A 24112-nucleotide genomic window follows, 5' to 3' on the forward strand; every position below is an offset into this window, starting at 1 on the left:
GAAAAATATTGCATAGGAACCTGGAATGTAAGAACTATGAGTGGAGGTAAGCTGCATGTGGTCAAAAATGAGATGACAAGAATAAATATCGACATCCTGGGCATCAGTGAACTAAAATGGAAGGGAATGGGCGAATTCAGTTCGGATGACTATCATATCTACTACTGTGGGCAGGAATCCTGTAGCAGAAATGGAGTGGCCCTCATAGTCAACAAAAGAGTGGCAAAAGCTGTAATGGGATGCAATCTCAAAAATGACAGAATGATCTCGATACGAATCCAAGGCAGACCTTTTAACATCACAGTAATCCAAGTTTATGCACCAACTACCGGTGCTGAAGAAAGTGAAATTGACCAATTCTATGAAGACCTACAACACCTTCTAGAAATGACACCAAAGAAGGATGTTCTTCTCATTACTGGGGACTGGAATGCTAAAGTAGGGAATCAAGAGATAAAAGGAACAACTGGCAAGTTTGGCCTTGGAGTTCAAAATGAAGCAGGGCAAAGGCTAATAGAGTTCTGTCAAGAGAACAAGCTGGTCATCACAAACACTCTATTCCAACAACACAAGAGACGACTCTACACATGGATATCACCAAATGGACAGCATCGAAATCAGATTGATTATATTCTCTGCAGCCAAAGATGGAGAAGCTCCATACAGTCAGCAAAAACAAGACCTGGAGCTGACTGTAACTCAGATCATCAGCTTCTTATAGCAAAATTCCAGCTTAAACTGAAGAAAGTAGGAAAAACCACTGGGCCAGTAAGATACAATCTGAATCAAATCCCTTATGAATACACAGTGGAAGTGAGGAACAGGTTTAAGGATTTAGATTTGGTGGACAGAGTGCCTGAAGAACTATGGATGGAGGCTCGTAACATTATACAGGAGGCAGCAATGAAAACCATCCCAAGGAAAAGGAAATGCAAGAAAGCAAAATGGCTGTCCAACGAGGCCTTACAAATAGCGGAGGAGAGGAGGCAAGCAAAATGCAAGGGAGATAGGGAAAGATACAGGAAACTGAATGCAGATTTCCAAAAAACAGCAAGGAGAGACAAGAGGGTCTTCTTAAATGAGCAATGCAAAGAAATAGAGGAAAACAATAGAATGGGGAAAACCAGAGATCTGTTCAAGAAAATTGGAGATATGAAAGGAACATTTCGTACAAAGATTACCATAATCAAGGACAAAAGTGGTAAGGACCTAACAGAAGCAGAAGACATCAAGAAGAGGTGGCAAGAATACACAGAGGAATTATACCAGAAAGATATGGAGGTCTCGTACACCTCAGGTAGTGTGGTTGCTGACCTTGAGCCAGACATCTTGGAGAGTGAAGTCAAATGGGCCTTAGAAAGCATTGCTAATAACAAGGCCAGTGGAAGTGATGATATTCCAGCTGAACTGTTTAAAATTTTAAAAGATGATGCTGTTAAGGTGCTACACCCAATATGCCAGCAAGTTTGGAAAACTCAGCAATGGCCAGAGGATTGGAGAAGATCAGTCTACATCCCAATTCCAAAGAAGGGCAGTGCCAAAGAATGCTCCAACTACCGCACAATTGCGCTCATTTCACACGCTAGCAAGGTTATGCTTAAAATTCTACAAGGCAGGCTTAGGCAGTATGTGGACCGAGAACTCCCAGAAGTGCAAGCTGGATTTCGAAAGGGCAGAGGAACCAGAGACCAAATAGCAAACATGCGCTGGATTATGGAGAAAGCTAGAGAGTTCCAGAAAAACGTCTACTTCTGCTTCATTGACTATGCAAAAGCCTTTGACTGTGTCGACCACAGCAAACTATGGCAAGTTCTTAAAGAAATGGGAGTGCCTGATCACCTCATCTGTCTCCTGAGAAATCTCTATGTGGGACAAGAAGCTACAGTTAGAACTGGATATGGAACAACTGATTGGTTCAAAATTGGGAAAGGAGTACGACAAGGTTGTATATTGTCTCCCTGCTTATTTAACTTATATGCAGAATTCATCATGCGAAAGGCTGGACTAGATGAATCCCAAGCCGGAATTAAGATTGCTGGAAGAAATATCAACAACCTCAGATATGCAGATGACACAACCTTGATGGCAGAAAGCGAGGAGGAATTAAAGAACCTTTTAATGAGGGTGAAAGAGGAGAGCGCAAAATATGGTCTGAAGCTCAACATCAAAAAAACCAAGATCATGGCCACTGGTCCCATCACCTCCTGGCAAATAGAAGGGGAAGAAATGGAGGCAGTGAGAGATTTTACTTTCTTGGGCTCCTTGATCACTGCAGATGGTGACAGCAGTCACGAAATTAAAAGACGCCTGCTTCTTGGGAGAAAAGCAATGACAAACCTAGACAGCATCTTAAAAAGCAGAGACATCACCTTGCCGACAAAGGTCCGTATAGTTAAAGCTATGGTTTTCCCAGTAGTGATGTATGGAAGTGAGAGTTGGACCATAAAGAAGGCTGATCGCCGAAGAATTGATGCTTTTGAATTATGGTGCTGGAGGAGACTCTTGAGAGTCCCATGGACTGCAAGAAGATCAAACCTATCCATTCTTAAGGAAATCAGCCCTGAGTGCTCCCTGGAAGGACGGATCGTGAAGCTGAGGCTCCAATACTTTGGCCACCTCATGAGAAGAGAAGAATCCTTGGAAAAGACCCTGATGTTGGGAAAGATTGAGGGCACTAGGAGAAGGGGACGACAGAGGACAAGATGGTTGGATAGTGTTCTCGAAGCTACGAACATGAGTTTGACCAAACTGCGGGAGGCAGTGCAAGACAGGAGTGCCTGGCGTGCTATGGTCCATGGGGTCACGAAGAGTCGGACACGACTAAACGACTAAACAACAACTAAAGGCACGACTCGCAGCCTTCGACATTGCTTATTCTTTTTTTTTTTTTTGCAGAACAACATAGCAGGGAACACAGTAATCGCCGCCGTTATACACCTTCATAGAATTGCCATTCCCACCCCACGCCGCCAGATGTCGCTGCTGCGAACAGATCGCCGGAACCGCGGGCGCTATGTTGTTGTTGTTTAGTCGTGTCCGACTCTTCGTGACCCCATGGACCATAGCACGCCAGGCACTCCTGTCTTCCACTGCCTCCCGCAGTTTGGTCAAACTCATGTTCGTAGCTTCGAGAACACTGTCCAACCATCTCGTCCTCTGTCGTCCCCTTCTCCTAGCGCTATTTCGCCCCCTTTTATCTTCGCCGCCCGTCGCTTCCGCGTCTCGCTCGGCAGCGATTGGCGGAAATGAGAGTGGCCGTAGATGTACTAAAAATGTAGAGCGGGCGCCGTGACTCGACTTGGAGGCTAGGCTTCCTGGTTGCAGCCCGGAGGTGCGGGGTGAGAAAAGCAACACAAGCAAATAAGAAAGCAATGGGGGGGGGGAGGACGAAAAACCGCACTTTCGGCGTGGTTCTAATTGTGTATGGAAGTATCACTCTAAAATTCTTCTCTTCTTATCTCTACGGTACGCCGGGGAGGCGTGGTCTCGCGCCCACGTGACGCGGCGGGAGACCAGAGCAACAACACTAGAGAAGGAAGGAGGGGAGGGAGGAACGGAGACCCTGCCTGGTCGTCGGAGGGCGACATGGCGGAGGCCGTGAAGCCCCGGAGCAGGCCGAGGAGCAGCCGGGGAAGGACCAAGGTAACCCGGGGAGCGAGCGAGGGAGGGAGGCAGGCGCCTTGTCACCTCGCAGGTAGACTGCCTCTCGGCGGGGAGGCTCCATTGCTGCTATACAGGAGAGGCTTCACTTAGGTATTTCAGAGGCTGGCCGCCTTTTGGGTGGGTGGGTGGGAGGGAAATCAATTAAGGCATCTCACAGGTAGACTGCCTCTTGGCAGGGAGGATCCACTGAGGCATTCTGCAGGTAGACTGTTTCTCATTAGGGGAGGCGTCATTAAGACATCTCACAGGTAGACTGCTCCCTAGCAGGGAGGCTCCACTGAGGCTTCTCGCAGGTAGACTGCTGCTTTACAGAAGAGACTGCATTTAGGTATTTCAGAGGCTGCCTGCCTTTCTGATGTTGGGGGTGGGTGGGACTCCATTAAGGCATCTCACAGGTAGGCTGCTCCTGGCTAGAGGGGGCTCCATTTATGTGTTCTAGAGCAGTGTTTCCCAACCTTGTGCCTCCAGATGTTTTCGGACTACAATTCCCATCATTCCTGACCACTGGTCTTGCTAGCTAGGGATGATGGGAGTTGTAGTCCCAAAACATCTGGAGGCACAAGGTTGGGAAACACTGTTCTAGAGGCTGACTGCCTTTTTTTTTTTTGACAGGGGGAGGCTCTATTAAGGCATCTCGCAGGTAGGCTGCCTCTTAGCAGGGAAGCTCCACTAAGGCATTTTGGAGGTAGACTGTTTCTTATTAGGGGATGCTTCATTAAGACTTCTTACGGGTAGACTATTTTTTTGATAGCAGAAGCTCTATTAAGGCATCACACAGGTAGACTGCCTCTCAGTGGGAAGGATCTATTTAGGCGGCTGGTAGTTTACCAATAGGGGCTGCTCCATTAAGGCTTCTTGCAGGTAGGCTGCCTTTCAATGGAGAGGTTCCACTTAGGTGGTCCGTTTCTCGATACTGGAGGTTCCATTTAGGTATTTTGTAGGCTGCCTCTCAACTATCATACAGGTAGACTGCCTGTCAGCAAGCTTTGTTCCATTCAGGCGGCTCACAGGCAGACTGCTTCTCGGTAGGGAGGCTCTGTGTAGGTATAACAGAGGTAGACTGCCTCTCAGGAAGTGGGGTGAGGGAGCTCTCAATTCAGGTGGCACACAGGGAGACTCATTCTCTAAACAGGGAGGCTTCATTTAGTTATTCTGCAGGTAGACTGTCTTTAGGCAAGGAGGCTCCATTTAGGCTGTTGACAAGCAAAACCGCCCCTTGAGGGAGCTTGTATCCTTCAAGGGAGGACAAGGGAGCTTGTATCCTTCAGAATCTGATGGACACACCCTGGATTTTTTGTTGAAATGCTATGGCTGCTTTTTAAGGTTTCCCTTCCTGGCCTTTGAGGACAAGCGTTATTTTGCTGCTGGAAAAGAAAAGAAAAAATGAGGTCAGATATGCTCACATATGACTGTCAGAGGCAGCGTGATCTGTGGCATCCTTTGCCAAGCTGGCATCTTGCAGATGTTTTGGGCTATTCTCCTATCAGCCCCAGCCAGTGTACCAGCAGGGTACCAGTTTGGCAAAAACTCAATCTGTGGCATTAGTTAACCTCGAGTCTTGGGAATAACGTGACTCTCACATGGCATTTCCTTCGGCTCTTGGCTCGCATTCAGCATTTTAGGTTCCTCATCTCCCCCCCCCCCCTTCCAGAAAGCGCTTTCGTTAGTTGGGGAAGTGTTCCATGAAGTGGCAAGCCAAACACTTCTGGCAAGAGGTTGTTTGTTGTTGGTATTTTTATCTCGCCTGTCACAACAGCTTCAAGGTGGCTTGCAGTAAAAACATTAAAAATACAACAAGACTCGAACACACAAACACACACACAACCCAGCTCTAACAAGCCATAAAAGAACAGATTGCAGCAGGGGAACGCACACAGGCGATAGACTCTAAAGGGACGAAACACTCTAAACAAAACATCAATTTAAAGGTGTACTTAAGTAAAAGGGGGGTGGGTTGGTAATAGTTGTAGCAGTGAGCTCATATATGTTTATATTCACTGGCTTTGATATAGGCTACTTGTATTGCTTTGATGTTACCTTGTGGGACTTGAGGTGCTGAGCTCTGAGCTCAGAAAAGGGGAGCTATCTGTAAGGTTTGGGTATTTGGCACCTATGCCCTCATTTAGTCAGGTGAAATGATGTATGCTTCTTTGCTGTCTAAAGAATGCATAAATATTTCCTTAGGGGCAGACAAGGCAGCTCCTGGCAGCAAAAGCTAGGAGAACTGACAGGCTGTTTCGCTATAAGTCTATACCTTCTTTAATAGATGTTAATAATAATAATAATAATAATAATGATAATAATAATAATAATAATAATAATAATATAATATATTTATTATTTATACCCTGCCCATCTGGCTGGGTTTCCCCAGCCACTCTGGGCAGCCCCCAACAGAATACTAAAAACTTGATAAAACATCAAACATTAAAAACTAACCTAAACAGGGCTGCCTTCAGATGTCTTCTAAAAGTCAGATAGTTGTTTTTCTCTTTGACATGTGATGGGAGGGCGTTCCACAGGGCGGGTGCCACTACTGAGAAGGCCCTCTGCTTGGTTCGCTGTAGCCTCACTTCTGTGTCCAGGCTGAACAATGGGGGGTGGAGACGCTCCATCAGGTATACCGATCACTTTGGTGTTTTTTGGCATTCTTCTTTGGTATCCTTGCACCCAGTCACTCCCACGAGTCTTCCTCTGGGTCTGTAGATCAGGATATCTATCTATCTATCTATCTATCTATCTATCTATCTATCTATCATCTATCTATCATCTATCTCTATCTCTGTGTGTGATTGAGCAACTCCTTCAGTAGTAGAGCATCTCCTTTGCATACACAAGATCCCAGGATCAACCCCTGGTATCTCTAGGTGAGACAGGGAATGCCTTTTGTCTGAAATCCCAGGTAGTTTCTACCAGTCAGTGTGGGCATTGCTGAGCTAGATGGATCAATGTCCTTACTCCCCATAAGGGACCGTCTTATGTTCCTATGGGTCTTTTGTTCCTCAAATCTCATTCTTCAGTGTTGCTCTCTCCCCCCCCCCAATTCTTTCCACTAGGAAAAAAAGAAAAAAAGCGAAGAGGAGGAGAGAGTCTCCTCTCAGCTGTCTCTTCCAGATTCAGTTAGAGAAGGAGAAGAACCATCTCAGTCCTGTGACACCCAGGGAGAACTCCTTCCAGAGCTCAGGCTCCATAACGAAGCCAAAGAGAGAGAAAGCGTGGCGGATTCCTGCGATGTCCCACCAAGTGCGGTAACTGTAGAAAATGAAGGATCTCCAGAAACTGCCCCATCGGAGCCCCCGATCCAGGTGGAAGAATTTGCAGGCAGAGATTTGCAGGAGGAGAAAAGTATTGGGGGAAACCCAGCCAGTCCTCAGAGTCTCGCTGAAGCAGTCGCTAGGGAAATGGCACCCTGCGACCTGTCAGAAAGCAATGCTCCTTGCATGCCTTCTTTGCTGGGGAGTGCGCAGGACCCAGAGACTGAGACTGTACGCAGTGACAAACAGTCTGTTTCCCATCCTTCAGAAGAGGCTCTTCCCGCAATCTGTGTCCCTAGCAAAGAGGTCGGAGAGCAGGTTCAGAAGTCCGCTCCCAAAATGCTCTATCCAGATCTCCCACTCGAGCTGTTCAGGGAGAGGCTGGCGGTGGCGGCAATTGCTCCCATCAAACCGAAGGAGAGGCTGTACCCCGAGATCCTGGCAGAGCCGGAGCTGTTGCCTTTCACCCGAGAGCAGCTGAAGGTCTTTGAGCCCTGCTCCTGGCTGGAGAACGTCAACGCCTACGTGGAAGAGTTTGGGACTGTGGCGCACCAGGACGGGCACGAGTTCTTTGAGCTGCTGCTGAACTACTGGCGATGCCGCAAGCAGCTGCTCCTCGCCGAGGCGGCGCTGCAAACCATTGCCTTGGATTGCCAGAGCGCCAGGAGCCGCCTGTGGACTTTCAAGGACGAGCAGCAGCCCATCCAGGTGGGGTAACCGAAGCTTGTTTCTAAAAACTGGTTCATAAAAGGTAAAGGTAAAGGGACCCCTGACCATTAGGTGCAGTCATGACTCTGGGGTTGCAGCGCTCATCTCGCATTATTGGCTGAGGGAGCCGGCGTACAGCTTCCAGGTCATGTGGCCAGCATGACAAAGCTGCTTCTGGCGAACCAGAGCAGCACACGGAAACACTGTTTACCTTCTCGCTGTAGCGGTACCTATTTATCTACTTGCACTTTGATGTGCTTTTGAACTGCTAGGTTGGCAGGAGCTGGGACCGAGCTCACCCCGTCGCGGGGTTCAAACCGCCGACCTTCTGATCAGCAAGCCCTAGGCTCCTTGGTTTAACCCACAGCGCCACCTGCGTCCACCATACGTTCGTGGAAAATCAGGTGGGTCAGCCCTCCGGAGATGTAACATTTTATAAAAAATCAGAGATCCAGTGTGGCGTAGTGGTTAGTGGCATGGGACGCAGGTGGCGCTGTGGTCTAAACCACTGAGCCTCTTGGGCTTGCCGATCGGAAGGTCAGTGGTTCGAATACCCACGAGTGAGCTCCTGTTGTTTTGTCCCAGCTCCTGCCAACGTAGCAGTTCGAAAGCACACCAGTGCAAGTAGATAAATAGGTACCACTGAGGCGGGAAGGTAAACTGCATTTCCGTGCGATCTGGTTTCCGTCACGGTGTTCCAGAAGCGGTTTAGGTTTAGAAGCTGGCCAGATGACCTGGAAAGCTGTCTGTGGACAAACACCAGCTCCCTTGGCCTGAAAGCGAGATGAGCGCCACAACCCCATAGTCACCTTTAACTGGACTTAACCATCCAGGGGTCCTTTACCTTTTCTTACCTTTTTTACAGAAGTGTTTCCCAAACTTGGGTCTCCAGCTGTTTTTGGACTATGGTTCCCAACCAAGCTGACCACTGGTTCTCCTAGCTACGGATGATAGGAGTTGTACTCCCCCCAAAAGCTGGAGTCCCAAGTTTGGGAAACACTGGGTTAGAGTGTCAGACTAAGACCTCGGAGACCAGGGTTTGAATCCCCACTGGACCAGTTGCTGCCTGTCAGCCTAGCCAACCTCACAGGGTTGTTGTTCTGGGGTTTAGTTAAATGAGGAGGGCCAGAACTGTGTGTTTCTCTGGAGAGAAATCTGGGATATAAACACAGTTAAATAAATGTGCCTTTCTATATTATTATACACAGGGCGGTTCGCGACCTGTGAAATCGACAAAATATACAAGGCCACACATCTTAATAGCAAACTGATCCGGTACAAATAAATCAATAATAAAAAAATTAGGGTTCTTAACCTATCAAATAAAGTAATATGTAGTGACCCATCAGGGTATAATAGCGCACAACAAAATTAACTCTCAGAATTTCAACAAATAATTGTAGAGAAATTCACTCTCAGCAGTTGCAATCACCATAATTAGTAAAAACTTGTGATACCCAAAATGCCACAATACATTGAAAAAGTCATGTTAGGAGATCGAATTGTGCAACAAGGTCGCTTAACTTAAAATTATTAAAAGGACGGCCTTAACTCCTCATTTTGAACATGCAACTTTATTGCGTCCTTTGCAGGGCGTCTGTGCTGATCAGTGCAAAGTGTACGGCCACCATCGCTACCAGACGGTCGAGATGAACGAAGGTGCTTTGGGCGACCTGAAGAGGCTCTTTGAAGCCCAGGCTGAGCAGGTGCACCAGACGCTGGCCTTGCACTTGTACACGTCTGTGTTGTCCCGCCTGCAGGTGGAGTCTTACATCTACCGGCTTCTCAGCCGCTCTTCCTCGCTGAGGTCTGTGGGCATTCAGCAGCAGCCGCCACCAGGTGTGTGTATCCGAGTTATATTCCAATTAACTCCCCATGGGCAGGGAGCATCAGGGACGCTGTGTGCGGAAAGCGGCAGAATCCCGCTCCCGTTCTGCAACCTGCATAAATCACGCGAGCGAAGCACATTCACTCATTTGACGTGCTTGATTCTAGGGAGGTTCAGACTACCCTCTTGTACGTTCTGGCAATGCACGATGGGTTTGTGGGGCTATTTTTGCTCACCCTGCCCTCACTATCCACACAGTGTGTGAGAGAAGGGGCTGTGACATACGTATTGGGGTGTTGACATAGAACCCCTTTGTGAAAATGGAGGCGGGGATCCTGTTTTGCAGCTTCTCATGCTCTGGGCACATAGGCAGTAGTGTGTGGCTGCTGAGAACATCCATGTGTGCGCATGCAACCCTGCAATTGTGTGCTCTCTCTAGCGAAGGAGGGGGACTGCAGTCGTACCTTGGTTCTTGAACGTAATCCGTTCCAGAAGGTACGACTTCTGCCCCCAAATCCCCCAGTGGGGTGACGGTTATCCCATTCCCACCCCTTTACAACTGCCAGAGTCAGACCAGGACCTGGGAGACCAGGGTTCAGATCCCCACTCTGCCATGAAGCTCACTGGGTGACCTTGTAACAATTTAAATACTTTTATTGTTTGTACCCCGCCCATCTGGCTGGGCTGCCCTGGACACTCTGGGCGGCTTCTCCCCTCGCTAGCCTTACCCTAACCGACCTCATAGGGTTATGGTGGGGATTAAACGAGGAGGGGGAGAACTGTGTGGGCCACCCCATCTTTTGTGGAGAAAAGCTGGAATATAAATGAAATCAGTCCATCAATAAGAAGCGGCCACTCGGCGCAGGCCTCCTCATGGCTAGGCAAGGTTTCAAACCCAGTGCAGGCTTCCTAGCAAATGTCCAGTACTCTCCATTGTTGTTTAGTGGTGTCCGACTCTTCGTGACCCCATGGACCATAGCACGGCAGGCACTCCTGTCTTGCACTGCCTCCCGCAGTTTGGTCAAACACATGTTCGTAGCTTCGAGAACACTGTCCAAGAACTCTGCATTATTTCACCCCAACTATGAGGTTGTTTAATCCTTTTTCTTCTCTCCTCATTTGCAGTTCTTAAACAGACTGAAAATGTTTCCTTGGATGTGGGTCCCTTGAAGGAATGCATCAGTGTCCTTTTCAGTTTCACACGCAGGGTCGTTGAGGATCCTCAGTTTGAGAGCGACGTGCTCTCCTGGCTGCAGAGGCTGGTGAGAAACAGAGCGAGTCAGATCTACCCTAAATCTGGTCCTAGGGCAATCCTTATATCTATACTATTCCCCAATTGACCTAGCAAAAGGAAGTCAAGAATAGCAATGCAAGGAGAAGAGGGTCTGGAATGGGGAGCTTTCAGTATGTTTCGATTTTAAGAGATGTGTCTTAACTCTGGCTTTGCAGTCCTTCCCTCCCTTAACTGCCTTTAAAATTGTCTCCTGTCGCTCCAGGTGTCCGTCTTGCAAAAGGTTGGCTGTCCAGGGGACCACATTTTCCTCTTAAACCACATCCTCCGCTGCCCAGCCGGAGTTAGCAAGTGGGCTGTTCCTTTCATTCAGGTGTGGATGTTTAATCTTTCCTTCTTATGGGGATGTCCTGGGGACCCAGATCTCGCTGTCACTTGGGCAGTTAGTTCCACTTTGGGAGGCAGGTGTGGGAGGGCTTGTCCCACAGAATGCCCCAAACTGAGGTGCCAAACCACAAAGGGGGTTACAGTTTGCAGATGAGTGAAACCTTTTAAAGGGGGGGGGCAGGAGGACAAATGTCATTGTTCTAGGGCTATACCATTATAGATGGTCAGGGGGTGATCCTCGGATGAAGAGCGGTAATACCAGCATGTTTGAAATTTGAATGTGCAAAGGCTAGCCTTTTTTTAAAAGGGAAAAGCAGTTTAGCCTTCTCTTGCCCCTTTACATGCTTGTTTTCACAGGCTGGTGTGTTTCATCTTAGGGAGCATTAAAAGTAGAATTCTCTCTACCTGAGGTCTGAAATGACGCAGTCTGGGATGGGCTGCACCAACATATTTTCCTGCATATTCTAATCTCTCAGAGCTCGTTTTGTGTTTATCTGCCTTTGAGCATCTCACCTCGGCTCTTGTGGAAACCGTTTCCCCACCTGCATCTCCATAAATTGGATGTGTCGGTTGCATTTTGATCTTGATTTCCCAGACACCTGAGTTTGAGTAGCACTTTTTCTTTTTTTTTAAATCCCTCATTCAATTTCTTGTTTGCTTTCAGATTCGGATTTTGGATAACCCCTCGGGGCTCTTTCACTTCATGCAGTCCCTTGCTTTGCTGATGTCTCCTGCCAAGTAAGTATACAAAAGAGCCTCACTTCCTCTCCGCGGTGCTAGGGGTGTTATCCTGCTTAGCACTGTGCAGGGAAGATGTGCTCCAAAACCCAAGCAAAAAAAGTTATTTTCCCCTGTGCAGGTAACCTCATAGCTACCCACAAAATGTCAAACTGGATTTATACAGGACAGTTTGCGATGTTCCCCTTGTAATAAGAGTCTTCAGAGCATGCTCTGAGCATTCCTGACAAATCCCTAGCTTCTGAGAAAGAGCTGGATCCTCCTCATCACAGGATTTATCTTACTGGTTCTGTACCCAGTGCGCAAGTCAGTCCCAAAGCCACACAGGGCATTTGCTGCCCTGCCTTCTCCTCTTTGTATAACTTGACTTCCTTCTTCCTCCTTTGGCGTCCTCTGTTCTTTAGCCTTCTCTGAACCAGGCTCCATCCCACCTTCCCTTAGACCCACATTCCTTTCATCCATCCTCTGGTCCTCTTACCTTTTTTCACTCCCATCCAGCAACCGTGTCTTGTTGCTCCTGACAGCTGCCTTGTTTGTTTATTTCATAAAACGTAGTTACCACTTGATTGTAAAAAAACAACAGCAGCAAACCTCAAAGCGGTTAACAAAAAAGATAAGGCAAAAAAAAAATCACTAAGAGGAATTAACGGAAATAAGGCAAGACATTTGGAAAGTTTAAATAACAATAGGTTGAAAAGCCATTAAGACTCACATCAACTTTCTAAACATCTGGGTAGGCTTGCCTAAACCAAAGTGTATTTAGCAGGATCCCAAAAGAGCACAGTGCCTGATATCAATAGGCAGGGAGTTCCAAAGTGGAGGTTTTGCCAGGCTTAAAGATCAAGTTCTTAAAAATGCAAAACGGGTCTTAATGTGGCATCTGGCATAGTGCCAGTTCCACTGATCGAAGCGATCAGGTGGACACCTATGGGGTAGGGTGATAGGAAAAATGGCCCCAAATTGCCCCCCCCCAATTTTGCTTTTTTTTTTTACCAATACATATTTACAAACGAAAAGTTTGTATAATCGTCTCGTGAGATTCTCTGAATCTCCTTACTTCTCCCCATTCCCTACATGGGTCCAGTGCTGAGGGCCTTCTGGTGGTTCCCTCGCTGCGAGAAGCCAAGTTGCAGGGAACCAGGCAGAGGGCCTTCTCGGTAGTGGCACCCGCCCTGTAGAACGCCCTCCCATCAGATGTCAAAGAGAAAAACAACTACCAGACTTTTAGGAGACATCTGAAGGCAGCCCTGTTTAGGGAAGCTTTTAATGTTTAATAGATTATTGTATTTTAATATTCTGTTGGAAGCCACCCAGAGTGGCTGGGGAAACCCAGCCAGACGGGCGGGGTATAAATAATAAATTGTTGTTGTTGTTGTTGTTGTTGTTGTTGTTGTTGTTGTTGTATTTAAAACTACATTTCATTCTGTTCTCCACAGTTCCTATTTCCCCAAATTGTCCATAGTTTCCGTCACATTACAAGTGAGTCTTAAAGTCCAGCTGAAGTTTTAATTTGCTTACAATGGTCTCTTAGGTAAATTGTAAATTTCCCCCATTTTGGCATAGTCCAGCAGCTTGGCTTGCCGTTCTTCCCTAGCCTAGTTGGGATTATTTCTTCTTTCCATCTTTGGGCTAGTAACATCCATGCAGCTGTTGTCACATACCTAAAAAGTCTTTTCCGGTCTATTGGAAACTGTTAAGGGTTTTGTATACTAACAGTAGCACTTGAACCTGGTCCAGTAGCAAATCAACAAACAGTGCAGATTTCTGAGCACAGGTGCTTTATGCTCACAAGGCCTCACACCTGCCAGCCATCGCGCTGCAGAATTCTGCCCTAACCGCTGCTTCTGGATCAAGCGCAAGAGAAGCCCATTCCTTGTGACTCATCTTCCCTTTCGGCCTGCTGGTGTTTGCAGTTGGGTCAGCTGCAAGAGGGGGGCGCTGAAGCAATCGATAACTCCTGGCTTTGCTCTCCCCTCTCCCTTGCCCCTCCTTAGAACGCTAGTCCGCAAGGACAGAACCTCCTCCCCCTCTTTTGGTCTCTTTGATCCAATTTTCACGGCCTGCTGCATTTTGCGATTTGCAGAAATCGAGCGGAGTTCATGTGCCACATGAAACCGAGCGAACAGAAGGCGTCTTCCTCATCCGGGCAGGAATCTGGGAACTGGACTCTGGTGGATGAAGGAGGAGAAGAGGTACCTTTTAAGAGAGAGGGCGCTGTGCACTTACGGGACAGCGGGAAATGCAGCCTCTTGACGCAGTGGTGTCTTTTGTCCTAGGACGAAGATTCTGAGACTAGCTGGGTCCTCCTCCTGGAAGACGACTTGATCGCGCTTCTGTCCCAGTTCCCCTTTCACGAACTCTTCCAGCACATCCTCGGGTTTGATTCTAAAGGTGAGCGAAGTCCCCAAGGGATGTGCATCGGGCAGTATGGATACGGTGTGGAATGTCAACTGAAGGAGCTGGTATAGAGGGATAGTCCTCAGGTTCAATCTCCACATAGGCCTGGGGAGAAAGACCCCTGTCTGAAACCCTGAAGGAGCCACTGGCAGTCAGTGTAGACTAAGAGGAATCAACATTCGGACTCTGTGCAAGGCAGCTTCCTGTGTTCCTCCTTAGTAGGTTGGGAACAGGAGTGAGCCTAGTTTACTAAGACTGGCACCTATAACTAGGACAGAGGTTAAGATTTATTGTTTAAATAATAATTTTATAAGTGGCGTGTCTTCGTTTCTCAATTTGATCCTTTTACACGGTTTTGCATGTATCGTGGTATTTTATGCATGATGACTTGCAGTTATTTTTAATTTAGCAATTATTTATTGTAATTGTTAAGAGTGAATTTCAGTTTAGTTGTTATTTGCTGATGTTTCGAGAGTTAATTTTACTGTGTACTATTATATTCTAATAGATTATTGGATATTACTTTATTTGATTCCGGTCGTTCCGTTTTAAAGTTATGTTTTATCATGACTTTTTGTTTTGGATCAGATTATTACAAGGTGTGCTGTATATTTCGGCGCTGCAAACTACCTTGTGTGTAGTAATGTAGAAAGGCAGTATACAAATTAAAAGTGAAATGAAATGGAGAAATAAGAAATGCTGGAATATATATGACAGCAGCACACTTGCCATAGTCTGAACTATATTCCAGTTTCAACAGGACTTTATTGATAACATGCTAATTCTCCCCCTTGCCACCTGATATATTTTATCTGTCGCGAAGGCATCTACGTTCCTGAGAAGACAACACCGCAAGAGATGATGAAGGTCTTTGCGTTTGCAAACTCTTTAGTGGAACTTCTTGCCGTGGGACTGGAAACCTTCAACAGAGCCCGCTACAGGCAGTTTGTGAAACGAATCGGCCACCTCATCAGGTAAGGAGCAGCAGCAGACGCCCCTTCTTGGCCACCATGGGATTGTGGGGGTCGCTGTTTGCCCAGCTCGCCTCGGCATCCCATCCCAGTTTTGAAATTGCCGTTTTGCTCCAAAGGAAACACCTGAGCGATTTTGTTCTTCTGCCAGCGTTAGATTAGCGCCCTGATGTATAGATCTTTGTGTGCAGCAGCAGATGTCAGGTGAGCATCTGTGTGCAAGGGAACTTGCCTTTTGTGCTGTGGGGCCTGGTGTGGAGGTGGTGTCATCCAGCAACAGGCAGAGCCAACTGATTCTGGCTTCGTCCCCATCCTCCTCTCTGCTGAGTCCTACAAGGGCAACACCAAGACTCATCTACACTTTCCTTTTGCCCCATGCTTTCTAGGCACAGGTCCACACGGGTGGCGCTGTGGTCTAATCCACTGAGCCTCTTGTGCTTGCCAATCGGAAGGTTGGCAGTTCGAATCCCTGTGACGGGGTGAGCTCCTGTTGCTCTGTCCCAGCTCCTGCCACCTAGCAGTTTGAAAGCACACCAGTGCAAGTAGATAAATAGGTACCGCTACAGCGGGAAGGTAAACGGCGTTTCCGTGCGCTCTGGTTTCTGTCATGGTGTTCCGTTGCACCAGAAGCGGTTTAGTCCTGCTGGCCACATGACCCGGAAAGCTGTCTGTGGACAAACGCCGGCTCCCTCGGCCTGAAAGCGAGATGAGCACCACAACCACATAGTCGCCTTTGACTGGACTTAACCGTCCAGGGGTCCTTTGCCTTTTTTAGAATCAAAACATTAGGATTGTAGAGTCGGAAGGGGCCTGAGGGCCGTGCAACAGCTCCCTATGGTTCTTTACAGGTTTCCAAAGGGGCCTTTTGTATGTGTCGTTCAGCAGCTGTTGCATCATCCTCATTATTTACAGATCACAGAATCAGAAAATCGTAGAGTTGGCAGGGACCCCCAAGGGCCATCCTTTGCATTTCAGGAATCTCAGCTCAAGCATCCACGATGGATGGCCATCCAGCCTTTGCTTAAAAACCTCCAAGGAAGGAGAGTCCACAATGGTTGGTCACCGTGAGAGCAGGAGGGCGGACTACAGTGCACCATTGGCCTGATCCGGCTGCAAGGCTTTTCTTATGTTCTTAAATGATTTGTAGACATTCAGATTTTCCGCATTGTCCTGTTCCCCCCCCGCCCCGTTCCCCCTCTCTCGCCTCCTGCTGTTAGGATGACGCTTTGCTACGTAAGTGACCACTGGGCTCAGTATGCCAGCCAGGCCAAAGGCTACGGCTACGAGATGCACCCTTACTCTGTTGAGAAACTGCAGGTGGAATTTGATGAGCTCTTCCTGAGGGCTGTGCTCCAAGTCCTGAAAGCGAAAAGGTAGGAAATGAGGGGCTATGCTGCGGGTGGGGAAGTCTAGGCTGCCTCTAGCTGGAAACAAGGAGAAGAGAGCTGTGAAGTCAGGTGGGACCCGATAGAAGCCAGGAACTCAGATCCTCAAGCCATGGAAGGAAATGGCTTTGATCAGAGCTTTTCAGCATGCAGTTAATTGACAAGGTTAGAGGGTTATGCATTTCCTCTGCAGGAGAGATGTGCCAAAGCCGACAACGTGAGTGGCTTGAGAATCCTCTCCATCTTTGCAGCAAGGGTAGCTGCCTGCAGACTGTCTTGCCAGAGTGGTGCACGCTCTGGTTATCTCTTGCTTGGACTACTGCAATGCGCTCTGTGTGGGGCTACCTTTGAAGGTGACCCAGAAACTACAACTAATTCAGAATGCGGCAGCTAGACTGGTGACTGGAAGTGGCCGCCAGGACCACATAACACCGGTCCTGAAAGACCTACATTGGCTCCCAGGACGTTTCCGAGCACAATTCAAAGTGTTGGTGCTGACCTTTCAAGCCCTAAACGGCCTCAGTCCAGTATACCTGAAGGAGCGTCTCCACCCCCATCTTTCTGCCCAGACACTGAGGTCCAGCGCCGAGGGCCTTCTGGTGGTTCCCTCCCTGCAAGAAGTGAAGTTACAGGGAACCAGGCAGAGGACCTTCTCAGTAGCGGCGCCCACCCTGTGGAACGCCCGCCCATCAAGATGTCAGAGATAAACAACTATCTGACTTTTAGAAGACATCTGAAGGCAGCCCTGTTTAGGGAAGCTTTTAATATTTGATGAATTATTGTATTTTAATATTTTGCTGGAAGCCGCCCAGAGTGGCTGGGGAAACCTAGCCAGAATAATATTTTGCTGGAAGCCAGATGCGTGGGGTAAAAATAAATTATTATTATTATCGTTGTTGTTCCTGTGCCCAAAACATTTCTGTTTGGTCTTCCCATTCCCAACAGGTTGGGGGTCTGGCTCTTTATGTCCGAGATGCCGTACGGGACCCTGTCCTGCAACATGCTCTGGAAGCTCTTCTCCATCATGCACTGCGCAGAAAGTGAGAACCTGGAGAAGCTATGCGCCGCGGTGCAGCTGGCCGACTGCAAACACAGACTCAGTGGTAGTGTCTCGAACTTCTCCCTTTCTTTCTTTGGGTGTTTGCTTGCAGGATTTCAGCCTGGTATATTTGGGTGGTCATGTGTCAGGGCTGGTGTCCCGGGACCAAGCAAGTGGTCACGCAGGCAAGCTCTGATTCCTCCTGAATCCATCTTGCTGTGATGGTGGTGGGGCAGCATTGGGGAATCTTTTTTGGGCTGAGGGCCACATTCCCTTCTGTGTAACCTTCTGAAGGCTGGTGCGTAGATCTGCTTTGGGGGTTCAGGCAGATGGCTTTTCTTTTTTCCCTTTTTTACAGTCGTTTGTGTGCTTCCACCCCCTGATTCTTTGCCGCTAGGAAGAGATCTTGATGGGCAGCCATTTAGGCTCCCTGCCCCTGTCTGTTTAGAACACAGCAGCAGTAGCCAATTTGGAAATAAACAACTATCTGACTTTTAGAAAACATCTGAAAACTTTGTTGGGAAATTTTTAATGTCTAACAATTTTTTATGCGCTGTAAGCTGCCCAGAGTGGCTGCGGAAACCCAGCCAGATGGGTGGGATATAAAGCAAATCTCCCCTCTGCCCCAGCCATTTGTCAGGGACGGTGGGTGTTGCGGTCAGACAATATCTGGAGCTCACTACATTGGCTGTTGCTGAGTAGAATAAAAAAAAAGGAGGCCCTCAGATCTTTGCCCTTGAAACAAAACCAGCCCCCTCTTTTGCCACCGGCAGACCCAGCCCACCTGGAGAATTTCGAGAAGTATCTCCAGTCGATGAACGGCTCCGAGGAGATCTGCCTGCTGACGACGTTTGCCCAGATGGCTCAGGTGAAGCGCGATGATGCTGACCAGGACTTTGTCAGAGTCATCGTGCTGGAGATCTATGAGGTGAGCCAGGAGCAGTTCGATAGGGTGAGAGGGAGCTGCGGTGTTGGGCGGAAAGCTCTGACCCGTGAGTGGCTTCCGCCCTGCAGCTGCGAGGCGGAGCTGCGAAGCAAGCAGCCCCTGGTGCGAATCTTGCCTCTGCTCCAAACGTGCCAAGAGACGGCTGTGTGTCTGCCTCCTTTTCATGGTCCCAGCCAGCCATTCGTCTGTCGGAGGTTGAGCAAGGCTGTTAGCTGAGAAATGGCGTTTTACCAGGGAAAGCCCCCGGCAAGTGGTTAAAAATGAAATTAAAACCGCTGTATTTCTCCAGGTGTCTTACGTCAGCCTTTCCACAAGGGAGACTTTCTCAAAGGTTGGCCGGGAGCTCCTGGGCGCCATCACCGCTGTCCACACCAGCATGATCTCTGTTCTTCTGGACCGAGTCAAAGAGACCATTGAAAAGGTCGGCATGGTAAGAACCACGCCATACTGTTTTGCTGCTGCTGAACACAGCTGGATGGAGAATGTCCTTTGGCCGTGTGCAGACCGCGACTTAAAATGCTCCCACCAGAATTGTATGCTAGCCCTGTTGTTTTGCGTTTATTCTGGTTCAGAAGGGGAAAAGCATGGACCTTTGGCTTAACCTTCTGAATGATGGAAACCTCATTCACCCATGCCCTGATATTTCACCGCCTGCTACCTCCCAAATGCACACCTTACAGCTTTTATCTGGGTAAACAGGAGGGACTAGAAGCATGTTCTGAATCACAGAACACGCACAGCCTTGTTGGAGATAGGAGCTTGGAGGACCAAAGGGCCATAGAACCCATACTGTTGATAAGAGCCAAGGGGCAGATGGGACTCGGCAGCCCGGGAAAGTAGCCCATGTGGGATAATGAAAACTCTCATCCTAAACCTCCGCTGCCATGCAGGATACATTTTGGAAAATAAAAGGCTAAGGCAGGCATCCCCAAACTGTGGCCCTCCAGATGTTTTGGCCTACAACTCCCATGATCCCTAGCTAACAGGACCAGTTGTTGGGGAAGATGGGAACTGTAGTCCAAAACATCTGGAGGACCAAAGTTTGGGGATGCCTGGGCTAAGGGGTAAACCCTGCACAAATCTGGAGCTGAGTCCCTGAGACGGTTGGATGGTGCCTTGTTCGCCACCTCCCGGCAACTCCTGCAGCCAAGCTTGTGCCAGACGTTTTGCTCTGCTTTCCTTTGGATCCCATCAGTGAGGCTGAGAGGCGGGTCTTGTTGTCTGGGCAGCCCAGGACCTACAGACACACTGCCCAGTCTTGCGCCTGGGGAGCTCACTTCGGTGCTGCTAACACAGCAGTTTGACTTCACCCCCGGAGGTACACTCCATTGTCTCTTGAGATAGATGGATGCCAACAGAGGCTTGTGTAAGCGGGTCCAAGATTCCCATTCTGTTGCTTTAAGAGCCTTTATTTTTGCAAGGTTACTCACTCCCAACAGTGTTGAAAAAGACTTCACTGGACCTTTAAGGTGGTCTTTTTTATTACAATATTTTTTATTAGTTTTCAATTACATTCCAATAGCAGCCTCATTATAACAATACCAATTTATAATACAATGACTAATACCAATCGTTCAAATACCGAATTATGTAATATAGGTGGCCCCCTGCATGCTAGAATCGATGGTTTTTTGCTTTTCTTTATTTCTGCGTTCCAAAATCTCATTAATTTCTATTACATTCCGGTCATAATAATAATCCCTTATACAACAACTGCAATATTAATAACTTCTATTCGTGTTGACACATTAAGTGTTTTATAAAACTACAAGTGAGGCACTCCAACTATATCCTTATTCTTCCTGTGTGTGGGAATTATTTTGTCTGTGGTGTTTCTTCCTCTTCTCGTAAAATGTTATGTCTATCTTTTCCCGGTTGTTGTTCTACTCCAGCATCTTCATCGACATACCTGTCACCTTTTCCTTCTTAGGTTTCTCTTTATTTATTCAAAGAACTGCCCATGCATCTCTGGAAGCCGTCTTCATCCGAGGTAGCCCTGATCCGCGACTGGCTTCTGAATCACAGCCTCACCGAAGTGGAGAACAAGCTCGCCTGCATTATCCTGGAAGGGCTGAACTGGGGACTCTGTGAGCAGGTGCGTGTGGAGAAATAAGGCTGCAGCTTTTTAATCAGTGAATTGAACAATGCATTAAAATTTCCAGTTATTTTTAATACCGGTACTTGGCGGGGGGCCGGGGCGGGGGGAGGGACTGCAGGTGGCAGGCTCCATTTTTGAAGACACCCTTTGCCCCACAAACACACACACACTTGTGCAGGAGTGAAAAGCTCCTTTAAACAGGCTTTTGCTACATCGTAATGAATGCATCAGGGACACAGGTGGCACTGTGGGTTAAACCACAGAGTCTAGGGCTTGCTGATCAGAAGGTCGGCGGTTCGAATCCCTGCGACGGGGTGAGCTCCCGTTGCTCGGTCCCAGCTCCTGCCAACCTAGCAGTTCGAAAGCATGTCAAAGTGCAAGTAGATAAATAGATACTGCTCTGGCGGGAAGGTAAACGGTGTTTCCGTGCGCTGCTCTGGTTTGCCAGAAGCGGCTTTGTCATGCTGGCCACATGACCTGGAAGCTGTACGCCGGCTCCCTTGGCCAATAATGCGAGATGAGCGCCGCAACCCCAGAGTCGGACACGACTGGACCTGATGGTCAGGGGGCCCTTTACCTTTACTTTTTTTTGGTTTGTTTTAAAATAATCTTTATTTATATTTTAAAAGGGTTACTAACTCAAAAGAAAATCTTTTAATGAATGCATCAGCAAAGGAAAGCCTGGTTTCAGTCTATAGGAAGGTTTGTGCAGATTTCATAGAGCCCTTTTCTACATGAGGGCTGCATTCTCTTATGGGCAATTTTGTGAGGCCAGTGGATGGGCGGGGACAGAGCGGAAACGGGCGGAGCAACAAATGCAAATTTTACCTTTCTACAAAAGGCTAGTTTTTATCCACATTGCAAATGAGCAGTAAATTAACCCCTGGCCTCTGAAAACAGACAGTGGTGACATCAGGTATTCCTCTGCAAGCCACCACTGTTTATATGTCAGCATGCTCCTTTCTGGGTTGCCTTGCCTTCTCCCTGCTAGTGCAGAGAGGAAACAGGGCCGGGGCTGTTACTCTTCAAGGGACTCTGCTCAGTAAGCCAAGAACAGCCCTCAGTTCATTGGGACTAAGACAGACCACAATCCCTTGTACAAACTTACCTGCCCCAGGGACCACAGTTTACTGTGATGTGATGGGAGGGTTGTACATTTAAGGCCTATGTCTTGGAAATAAGCACATCATTCATTGTCAGGGTGGCCTTCATCTCGACCCAGCGGTCCACGCTGAAGTTGCGCTCATGGTCTTAGAAGCTTACCAGAAGTACCTCTCTCAGAAACCGTACAGCGGGCTCATCTCTGAAAGCATCAAGCAGGTATGCCCTCCTTCCTTGAATGCTTCCTGTTAGCTTGGCTTTTTCGCCCTGAAGTTTTTTAAATTAAGTTTGCCAAAATTCACACATAAATTTCAATACATAATAAAAACTTCCCCCCAACTTCTCACCTGCTTTTCCATGGTGTTTCCATTTATCACCCCCTGCTGCACCCTGCCTTCTGTCTTTTAAACCTTAACAAAACTGCCGTAATCTTTAATCCCTTCTATTGCTCACAGTGTCAAATCCTTCTTGTGTGTTCATCATATAATAATACTTCTTTATACAGTACAATCCTGTTAGCTTTGGGGGAGGCAGCGACAAGCTGGGTTCCTGTAAACCGTTGCTTAAAAACTGTCCTGCGCTTCTGTTGGATGGAAGGTTGTGCAATTGTTGCCTCGGTCCCTCCACCCTTTCGTAAATGTCGATAAAGCATGGGCGAGGAAGCCTGTGGGCAATGCAGATTTTGCTTGACTACAATTCCCACATCATTCCTGACCATCAGCAGTGCTGGTGTGCTGATGGGAGTTGGAGTCCCATCAATCTTCCCTACCGGTGAGGCTTAAAGCAATGCTAAGCGACTTTGCACCGCTTAAAGCGGCTGTGTAGACCAGGCATCCCCAAACTGCGGCCCTACAGATGTTTTGGGACTACAACTCCCATCATCCCTAGCTAACAGGACCAGTGCTCAGGGATGATGGGAATTGTAGTCCCAAAACACCTGGAGGGCCGAGTTTGGGGATGCCTGGTGTAGACAAACCAGAAGTCCTGTCTCTCTCTTTGTTTAGGTCTCCTACCTGGCCAGCGTCGTCCGTTACGGAGAGACACCTGAAACCTCCTTCAACCAATGGGCCTGGGGGCTGGTTTTGAGGCTGAAACTGCACGCCAACGACTACGGCATGCAGCAGGGCTGGCCTCCCACTCCTGTCTCCTCTGCGACGCTCGAACTGGCGGAATCGCCCACGTTTCACCCCCTGTTGAAGGCCGTCCGGTCGGGCCTCCCCATTGGCTGCTACCTGGCATTGGCCATGACAACGGTGGGGCATAGGTGAGTGCCAGGAGAACTCTCCCTTGCCCTCTGTGTTCAGGTCAGGCATTCCTCGGCAGTGCATTTCTGGGTTTACATGCACCCCCACCCCCAGGCCTGCAGCTTGTTCACAGTCAACCAGAAAGCAGAGGGAAGGGAGTGAAATCATGGCTCAGCGGTGGTGGGGAACCTCTTGCCTGTGGGGCTTATTTGGCCTGTGAAGCTGTTTCCCCCCAAACTATGATGACCTGCCCCAAACCTGGCATCACAGGAACATAGGAAGCTACCTTAGACAGAGACAGACCATTGGTCTGTATGACTGACTGACAATGGCTCTCCAGGGTTTCAGGGAGGGGCCTATCCCAGGCCTGCCTGGCGATGCTGGGAACGGAACTTGGCATCTTCTTCAGGCAAATCAGATTCTCTGCCACTGAGCAATGGCCCTTACCCGTGCTTATTTGTTTATTTATTAAACTTACTAAAGTGGTACCTTGGTTTTTGAATGGAATGTGTCCTGGCAGCCCGTTCGACTCCCGGAACCATTCGAAAACCAAAGTGCGGCTTCCGATTGGCTGCAGGAGCATCCTGCAGCCAATTGGAAGCCGCGCTGGATGTTCGTCTTCCGAAAATCGTTCGGAAACTCGCTTCCGGGTTTCTTTCGTTCGGGAGCCGATCTGTTCGGGAGCCAAGGCGTTCGGCTTCCAAGGTACGGCTGTAGTTGCTTGTCATATGAAAGTCTCCAAGCGACTTACAGCAAAGATAGATTTTACAGCACATAATATCATTGGGGGGGGGCAATGCATCTTCCTGTCTGTCTCCCCATAATAGCTTTGAGGCAGGAATCTCCTCAGAAGAATTTGGGTCAGCTTCCTGGAAGCCGCCAGGCATCGGAGCAGATCACCCTACTGCCTGCTATTACCGTCATCATTTTGTCCAATGGCTAACAAACGTTTTCCTCTTCTTACACTTTGATAGCGTTGAGAAGTTCTGTGCTGAGGGGATCCCACTCCTGGGCGTTTTGGTGCAGTCGCGGCATCTGCGAACAGTGGTTCACGTGCTGGATAAAGTCTTACCGTTGTTCTACCCGTGCCAGTATTACCTGCTGAAGAACGAACAGTAAGCC

General features: G+C 48.3%; 1 protein-coding gene across 1 annotated transcript in view; it reads left to right on the top strand.

Annotated features, from left to right (window-relative positions):
- The first annotated feature begins 3501 nt into the window (after nt 1–3501).
- The window catches only part of EPG5 (ectopic P-granules 5 autophagy tethering factor), a 63287-nt gene continuing 42676 nt past the window's right edge, over nt 3502–24112 (top strand). The window contains exons 1-17 of the mRNA XM_060280379.2: nt 3502–3642; nt 6720–7625; nt 9218–9464; nt 10579–10715; nt 10950–11057; nt 11736–11809; nt 13893–14001; nt 14086–14200; nt 15030–15180; nt 16395–16550; nt 17508–17665; nt 18375–18529; nt 18837–18977; nt 20478–20642; nt 21846–21965; nt 22751–23010; nt 23965–24105. Coding sequence (XP_060136362.1) covers nt 3586–3642; nt 6720–7625; nt 9218–9464; nt 10579–10715; nt 10950–11057; nt 11736–11809; nt 13893–14001; nt 14086–14200; nt 15030–15180; nt 16395–16550; nt 17508–17665; nt 18375–18529; nt 18837–18977; nt 20478–20642; nt 21846–21965; nt 22751–23010; nt 23965–24105 — 3200 coding nt within the window. The 5' untranslated portion in view covers nt 3502–3585. The remainder of the gene's footprint in view (nt 3643–6719; nt 7626–9217; nt 9465–10578; nt 10716–10949; nt 11058–11735; nt 11810–13892; nt 14002–14085; nt 14201–15029; nt 15181–16394; nt 16551–17507; nt 17666–18374; nt 18530–18836; nt 18978–20477; nt 20643–21845; nt 21966–22750; nt 23011–23964; nt 24106–24112) is intronic.

Source organism: Zootoca vivipara, chromosome 10 (genome assembly GCF_965207765.1).
Source record: "Zootoca vivipara chromosome 10, rZooViv2.hap1.1, whole genome shotgun sequence".
Lineage (NCBI taxonomy): Eukaryota > Metazoa > Chordata > Lepidosauria > Squamata > Lacertidae > Zootoca > Zootoca vivipara.